Here is a 9,077-nt window from a genome sequence, read left to right on the forward strand (position 1 = left end):
AAAAGAAAACCAAATATTCAGCATCATTTCTATCTCGACAGAATTGAAAAGTAGGGAAGCTAAGTCAAACCTATATTAAACTATGGTTAGAACACGTATTGTGTGCATTGTTGGTTGTCATAAATAGGATACGAGGTACTGGAGAGACTGTAAAGAAGATTTAAAAAGGTTGTACCATAAATGCATAGCTTAACATATCAGGAAAGAGTTGACAGGTTGAATATCTTGAGAAAAGACAGCTGAGAGATGACTAAATGGTCTTTAACATTGTGAAAGGTTTTGACAGAGTGGAGATAGAGAGAATGTTTCCTCTTGTGGGGAAGAATATAGCTGGATGCTAAAAGGTAAAATAGAGAGAAAGAAATCCAATATCAGAGAGTGATAAGAATGTGAATTTGCTCCAAATAGGGATTGATTGATGAGAATATCAAAGCATATAAAAAGTGAATAAACTGTAACAAAGATATTTTTAGAGAAGAAAAGGGAAGAGGTTTGAGTCAAGTATAAACATTGATATGAACTATTTGTACTGAATGACTTGTTGCTGTGCCATATATCCAATGAATGCAGTGTTACACCGTGTAGAAGGCATTAGCATTGTAGAAAGTAGGGTTGATGAATACTCATGGTCATTTGACACCCAGAAATTGATGCAATATATTGGATTCAACTTTTATCTAGTCTCTACATCCATAATTTAATGAAGTTTTTTAAAAATGTTCTCTTATAGTATCTAAATAAGTAACATCTACTTTGATTTTGGAGCTTTCCTACATCAAGAGATACATGAACCAGACAAAGCTTGTGTTTTCTGGGACAAATAGTTAGTCTATAACCTGAGTTCCACATCAAACATGGCTGATCAAAGAGATTTTCATGCACTTACAGTCTGCCACAGATTTATGGGGAAACTTTGGTCATGTTGCTCACATGTACTTTCCATGACCACCAATGTATGGAGTGGTACTTGAACATGGAGCTTCTAGTTCAGAGTACAAGATATACCTACTGTGCCACAGGACCACCAAATCATACTGAAATTTCAATGCCTCAATTCCCTACTGGTTAGGGGCAAATCAGTCAAACTCTATACAGACATTCTAAAAAGTAGTTTACCTGCACCAAAGCACATCCATCTGCAAATCTGGCAAGCTTCCCTGTGGAGATTTCAAGCTTTCTATCGAAACAAAGAAATGAAACATCGTAAGTAAAACAACATTTCTCTTTAGTATATTACAATTTTATTTGGGATATTGTAATGTTTAGGATAATAATTTGTCATGGGAACTTCTCACTCATCTTAAAACAAAAGAATTATAGGAATAAATCTATCAATCATTCAACTTAAATGATGATTTTATCAATTAATGGTGTATTTTAAAACTAAAATGCAAAAGCTAGCTTCTAAATTCCTACCACCAATTTTCATTTGGTTCTTTTAAGATAAAAGACCTTGCTACAGACGAGAAGGTGGGCAAGAGACCTGCTGTCTTGTCTCCAGAAATATCCACAAACCGTTGCATTTTCAAGACAGAACACAACACAACTGCCAACTGTAGGTAGGAATTATGCACGTTCTTCCTCAACACTTCCTTGATCACAAATTGAGAATGAAAATTCAATTTGAGAAACACGAATACAAACCCATTTCCTATTTTAGCAAGTATTTGGGCATTGAATCAATTCTCAAATTTATTTTCCCACTGGTAAGTCCAGCAAAATTGTCTAGTTGTCCTGGGCCATTAAACAATGTTTCTTCAACTAAAATGTCTCACTTCATTGTCTAAAATCAGAAATCGACACCTTCATGAATTTAATTAGTGTTATCGCACCAAATAAGCCAACCTTGTTATATATACTTAGTGCATGGACACTGGTTCATGTTGGGCTTGGTCACCCTTCCAGTTTGTACAGACTCAATTTCCAATCTATGTCACGGGATAGGAATTAGAACAGGAATGTAAATACTCACACCCATCCCAAAATAAAAACATTGCTTGTTACAGCGCTCCAACTACTTCTTAGATTTAGGACAATAACTGTTAGAAGACAAGTGGGCTGCATTGTCCTTAATGGTGTTGAACTGCTTGAATGTTATTGGAGCTACATTCATCCTATTGAGTAAGGAGCTTTCAGTTACACTTCAGATTTATGTCTTGTAAACTGTTGACAGGCTTTGGGGAATTAGGTGGTGAGTTAATCATCACAAAACTTCCAGCTGTTACTGCTATGGCATTAATATGGCTGGTCCATATTGGAGTAAGGTAATGGCATTGAATGTCAAGGCGGATAGGTTTTCTTCTTTGGAAACTTTTGTGAAAAAAATTTACTTGAAATTTATTAACCTGAGGCTGTACTTTGGCCAGGGCTTACAGCCTATGAACTCAGACTACTTTGTCTGAGGAGCTGTGTATAGCATTGAACACTGCAATTATCACTGAGTATCCCCACTTTATTGATCTTATACATCTCTATAAATGAGCATCTACGGTGTCCATTACTCTTGATGTGATTTCCTCTACACTGGGGAGATAGGATACCAACTTGGAGAACGTTTCAGAGAACATCTTTGGGACACACATACACAAAACAACCTCACTGCCCTGAGGCCGAATGCTTAACTCCCCTCCCACTCCGCCAAGGTCATGCAAGTCCTGGGCCTCCTCCACCACCATACCCTAGCCAACCAACACCTGGAGGAAGAACGCCTCATCTTTCACCTTTGGACCCTTTAGCCACACAGGATCAATGTTGCTTTCTTCAGTTTCCTCATTATCTCTCCCTACACCTTTATTCCATATCCAATCTTCCAACTCAGCACTGCCCTCTTGAACTGTCCTATTTGTCCATCTTCTTTCCCACCTACCTGCTCCACCCTCCTCTCCAAAACTTTCACCATCACCCTCCACCTTTATCTACCTACCAGCTATCTTCCTCTGAGCCCCACACACCATCCACCCTTATTTATCTCTCAGCCCCCTTGGGCCATCAGCCCATTCCTGATGAAGAACTCATGCTCGAAACAGCAACTCTCCAGCTCATCGGACGCTGCCTGACCAGCTGTGCTTTTCCAGCATCACACTTTTTGACTCTGATTTCCAGCATCTGTAGTCCTGACTTTCTCCTAGTTGATTTCTAAGGGTTGTTAAGATTCAAATACATTAATATTAGTTTGAAATCACAAATGCCAGATTAGGTGAAGGTTTAATTAAATTTAATTAAATGACAGATGCATTGATCATATTATCAACAATCCGGTTTATTGTGGGAAAGGAATTCCTGTCTCCTGATTATTAATTCAGATCTCTGGATTACTAGATGAATAGTGTGACCACTCTGCAATTGCTCCTTGTCATGAACTGAACTACTGAAAGTGAAAAAGCTTCTGAGGATAGTATTATTTTCACTAAGTGAAGTCAAATATGGCCTCATCTCCATTTCTTCTTCATATCAGGACCAGTAATCTTTTGCTCTTCAATACTTTCCCTAAACGTAGGCTACATTCACACTGTAGAATCATTACGAGTCCATTCTGACATCAGATACAATGCAAGTGGCAGCTCAAAGCTGAGTTAGCACAGAACTAAATGTGGTGAAGCAATCTGGAGGAGGGAGTTTTACTCCCACCTCACTCCAGAAGCAATGTGGGCTACACATGATGAAATTTATTGAAAACTAAAAACTGCTTTTCAACTATATTTTTTTTGTGCAGCCTGTTTGTTGGAGTGGCATTGAAAGGCAAGTTTACCCACTAGCTGTGTATTTTGAACCTTAGTGATAAATCATTGCACAATCTGCAGACTCTGCCACATGTGAAGCAGATGGTGCTTCATGTATTGGATAGGTGGGTTGATTGGAGGTTGTGCACTCTATCCAATACCTCAACTTCACCTCTGTTCATTCCTGATAAAGTCACAATGTGTTTGGTACAAGCAAGTGCTACTTACTAAGAACTATCAATGATAGAAGGTATCATTTTGCTGATGGGACAACAATTCTTTAAATTGGTCTTGCCCTTTCTGTGGTTAAAACATACCTGGATAATTTTCCCCATTGCAAGGTAGGTGCCAGTGTTGTTATTCAGCAGGAAAAAAGTGGTGAGGGCACATTTGGTTTAGGTACCTTAGGCATATTAAAGGAAAAAGAACAACGAGAGAGGGCAAATAGGGCCCCTCAAGTGGATATGTATTTGTAGAATTGCAGGAGATGGGTGACGTTCTTAATGAATATTTCTCCTTTGTGTTTACCATGTAGAAAGAAAGACATGAAGACTTGGGAACTTGGGGAAGTTAGTGGCGATTGTCGAGGACAGTCCATATCACAGTAGAGGAGGAGCTGGATATATTAGAATGTATGAAAGTGGATAAATCGCCTGGTCCTGACAAGATATATCCAAGAACACCGCAAAAGGCTAGAGAAGAAATTGCAGGGACACTGGCTAATAGTTTTCCATCATTGCTTGCCACGGGTGAGGTCCTGGAAGACTGGAGGGTAATGAATGTTATGCCCTTATTCAAGAATGGCTGCAAAGAAAAGCCTGGGAACTATAAACCAGTAAGTTGAACATCGATGATAAGTAAGGTATTCGAGAAGACTGAGGGATAAGATATACATATATTTGGAATGACAGCGTTTGATTAGGAGAAGTAAGCATGGCATTGTGAATAGAAGATCATACCTCACGAATTTGTTCGAGTTCTCTGATGAAGTGACCGGGAGGGTTGATGAGGGGAGGGTGGTAGATGTGGTCTATATGGATTTTAGTAAGGCCTTTGATAAAGTTCCATATGGTAGGCTGCTCTGGAAGGTTAGATCACATGGAATCCAGGGCAAACCGGACACAAAATTGGCTTGATGGTAGAAAGCAGAGGGTAGTAGTGGAAGGTGCTTGTCGATTGGAGGCCCGTGACTGTTGGAGTGCCTTACGGGTCAGTGCTGGGCCTACTACTCTGTTAACAATATCAACGATTTGGATGAGAATGTACAAGACATGATTAGTATGTTTGATAATCGCACTAAAATAGGAAGTATTGTGGACAGTGAGGAAGGTTATCAGAAATTACAGTGGGACCTTGATCAGCTGGGGAAGTGGGCTGAGAAATAGCAAATGGAGTTTAATATAAGTGTGAGGTCTTGCATTTTGGAAAGTCAAACCAAGGTAGGAGTTCATGGCAAATGGTAGGGCCTTAAGGAGTGTAGTAGAACAGAGGGATCTTGAAATTCTGGTTCACAGTTCTCTGAAAGTGGAGTCACAGGTAGACAGGGCAGTGAAGTTGGAGTTTGGCACACAGGCATTCATTAGCCAGGGCACTGAGTATAGAAGGTGGGAAGTTATCTTGCAGTTATACAGGACATTGGTGAGGTCACACTTCGAGTATTGTGTTCAGCTTTGGTCACTTTGCTAGAAGAAGAATGTTATTAAACTGAAAAGACTGCAGAAGAAATTTACAATGATATTGTCTGGATTCAATGTTCTGAGTTATAGGGAGAGGTTTGTCAAGCTAGGACTATTTTCTTTAGAGCGTAGTAGGCTGAAACATATAAGATCATGAGAGGCATGGATAGGGTGAACGCACTCAGTCTTTTTCCCAGGGTTGGGGAAGAGTGAATTGGAGGGCATCAGTTTAAACTTAGTGGGGAAAGAAGAAAAGGGAGCCTGAGGGGCAACTTTTCTTTTTAAAACACAGAGGGTGGTACATGTATGGAATGAGCTGCTAGCAGAAGTGGTTGAAATGGGTAATATTAACAACATTTAAAAGGTATTTGGACAAATACATGGATAGGAAAGGTTTAGAGTGATATGGGCCAAGTGTAGGGAAATAGGGTTAGCATGGGTGGATATTTTCGTCAGCATGGATCAATTAGGGCTAAAAAGGGCTTTTTCCGCGCTGTAGGACTCTTTGACTCTATGACCTGGTTTTGGAGCAAAACTCAAGGACTACAATTGGAATGCTGTCATGGTCCATAGCTTGCACCCAATACATTCAGCCATTCTCGATATCATATGGAATGAACTGAATTACCTGAAGATTGGTACTCTAATGCTGAGGATCTCAGCCCTCTTGCACAGAAATGCTGGGCTCCCTCATCAATGAAGATGAGAATATTTATGGAGTTTCCTTCTCCAGTTTGTTGTTTAATTGTCCACATTCTTTGTAATTCTCAATTTCAGAGAAGTGACTGCTCAGCCATTGATATATTCAAGATAAGATTTTTGGGCACTGAGGGAATTCAAAGATATTCAGGAAATTGAAGAGGATGTACAAAAAATGCTTAATGGTGGAACAAATTTTATGGGCCAAACTGGTGCTTCTGTTCTATGTACAGAATATAAAAATTTATATAAAAATGTGCAATTACATTTTATGTTGTACACAATAAAAAGGATAAACTTCACCTACCTCCCTGCTAGCCCTTATTCCAAATTTAACACCTTTGCTTCAGTGCTACCTCACTTTCAACCATGATGTAAAATTCTATCATATTGTGGCCAATCATCCCTAAAAGGTTATTTTGCATTACACAACACAAAATTTAAAATAGCCAGTCCTCAAACAGGCTCCTCACCATACTCCTCTAGAAAATCGATCTCTAACAGTTCAGATGCCATCCTCAACGCTTATGCTCAATTAGTTTACCCGATCTGTATGCAGATTGAATTCATCCACGATAACTGGGTTGCAAGTACTTCATGTTTCTCACCCTATTATTGATTACATGCCCTAAACTACCATTTGTTTTTGGTGGCCTATATAAATTACTCTAAACAATATCTGCTGCTCCTTGCTGTTTCTGAGCTCCACTCGAATGGGTTCCATATATTGTTCTTCTGATCTGAGATTCTTCCTTACTAACGTACTGATGTCAACCAGTTATCATCAGCACAAATCCTCCTTCTTCATTTTGCTCATCACAACTGGACTCTGATTCCCAATCCTCATCACCAGGCAGCCATGATTCTACAATGGTAGTTAGATCATCACATTTAAATCTAATCATGTCTTTTAATCATCTATCATATTGCAAACACTGCATGCATTAGATAACCCTTAACTTGGTCTTTTTAACATCATGCAGCACTCGAAGCTTAGTCAGTCAGTGCTTGGCTTTGTTTTCCCTGCCTTCTAGTTTCCCTAGCACTTTTACTTTCTATTACTGATGTGGTTCTGTTTGCCAAGCAGGGAATTTGTGTTGCAGACATTTTGTCCCCGTCTAGGTGACATCCTCAGTGCTTGGGAGCCTCTCGTGAAGTGCTTTTGTGATGTTTCCTCCAACATTTTGTAGTGGTTTGAATCTGCCGCTTCCGGTTGTCAGTTCCAGTTGTCCATTGCAACTTGCTTCAGAACTGGCACCAAAGCCTCAGAAATCTGATTCTTTCCTCCTTACACTAGTTTTTCAGCCACATGTTAAATCAATCAATCCTCCTGTCCTTATATTAACTCACACATGACACTGGGAGCTATCCTGAATTTTTGCTTGAGGGCCTGCTTCTTAATTTTCTAACTCTCAAACCTGCTCCCAGGAATTCAACTGTCCTCTTTCTGATGTTACTGGCACCAATGTGGAACACAATGGCTAACTGATTCCCTTCCCCAGAAGGATGTCCTGCACTGCTCCAGGATATCCTTCATCCTGGATTTAGGAAGACAACACACTATCCTTTAATGCAGCAGAAAGGAATGCCATTCCCTTTTCCTACTGCCCTTCCATCTGTCACCAACACTCAACCCTTCCCAAAAAAAAGCCAAAATGCCCAAGGTGCAATGGATTTAGTTCTGGCTGCACTCTCCTGAAGAACCACTGCCCTCACCAGATCCAAAATGAAATACTGATTAACAAGCAGAATAGACTCAAGAGATCCCTGCATTCTCCTATAATGCCTGATAGTCATCCATTCCTTCACGCCTGCATGCTTCTAACCCGTGGAGACACCAACTTCAATTCATGTTATCCACATAGTCCTCTCCCTCATGGGTGTACAACAGTGACTCCAGACGATGTGCAAATTCCAAAACTCAGTATGCACGGTATGTTCATGACTCCATAAACAACATGATGTTTGACCCAGCTTACCTTCCATCCCAGAACTCAAAATAAAAACTCCTGAGCTGTCCCATGCAATTTCGGATTTGCAGTTCCTTCTTTTGTTTTATATTAGTCCAGCAGTATCTACCTATTTCTGTATTAGAGCTTCTCAAGGTCACTAATAAAGCAAACGGCCGCTGCCCTGAAAATGATCGTCCCCGGGCCTTACCGCTGACCACTCTAGCCCCGTCCTTTCATCGGGGACACATGTGACAAGCTCACCTACTGCTGCCCTGATCCACTGAAACTCGTCCCCGGACGGTGTTGCTGGCCCAGAGTTGTTGATGAATTCGCCTCACCGGCTGCCGTCCCGGTCCCGGGCACAACTTCCATAGAAACGGAGTCCCGAGCGTGGACCCTCTCTCAGGTAAAAACCTACAGAATTTGCGAAACATCAGCAACTTCATGTCCACGGCACAGGGCGCCGCCATGACACACACCTCCCTATAAACCTCTCTGTGATTGGCTCGTTCACTCCCAATGAAACCTTAGCAACAACTCCACTCTCCCTCGGTCTTTCATTTTCTATTTCCCCAGTTTTTAATTTGTTTCTTAAGTGTATTTTTCCAGAGAATGAAATACTATGAAATAGGAAAATTCAACTTTCAGTTTTCAATTTAGAGCGATAGAGACGTGTTAGTCCTGATATTTGTCACCCAAATTTTATTTGCTGATCGTTTTGTGGAATTTCACTGTAAATGTCATCTCACAGGTATGTTTAAGCTATCTCAGCTCGTAGTAGTAACATTATTAGAAAATAATTATAATTAAGCAGTCATTAGGGCAGCTGTTATTAACGTGTGGAGTTTGCACATTCTCCTTGTGTCTGTGTGGGTTTTCTCTGGTGCTCAGGTTTCCTCCCACAGTGCAAAGATGTGCAGGTTAGGTGGATTGGTCGTGGGAAATGTAGGGTTACAGGGATAGGGTAGCGGGGTGAATCTGGTTGGGATGCTCTTCAGAGAAATGGTGTGGACCTTATTACCCAAATAGTT

The 9,077-nt window shown here is 40.5% G+C and overlaps 1 protein-coding gene across 2 annotated transcripts in view; it reads right to left on the bottom strand.

Moving 5' to 3' along the window:
- LOC132819775 (polyribonucleotide nucleotidyltransferase 1, mitochondrial) overlaps positions 1 to 8,524 on the bottom strand; it is a 75,510-nt gene extending 66,986 nt beyond the window's left edge. For both annotated transcript variants that reach the window (XM_060831528.1, XM_060831527.1), the window contains exons 1-2: positions 8,308 to 8,524; positions 1,117 to 1,177 (exon numbers count right to left, since the gene is read on the bottom strand). In XM_060831528.1, coding sequence (XP_060687511.1) covers positions 1,117 to 1,177; positions 8,308 to 8,516 — 270 coding nt within the window. In that variant the 5' untranslated portion in view covers positions 8,517 to 8,524. The remainder of the gene's footprint in view (positions 1 to 1,116; positions 1,178 to 8,307) is intronic.
- Between the last annotated feature and the right edge of the window lie 553 nt (positions 8,525 to 9,077).

This window comes from Hemiscyllium ocellatum, chromosome 10 (assembly GCF_020745735.1).
Source record: "Hemiscyllium ocellatum isolate sHemOce1 chromosome 10, sHemOce1.pat.X.cur, whole genome shotgun sequence".
NCBI lineage: Eukaryota > Metazoa > Chordata > Chondrichthyes > Orectolobiformes > Hemiscylliidae > Hemiscyllium > Hemiscyllium ocellatum.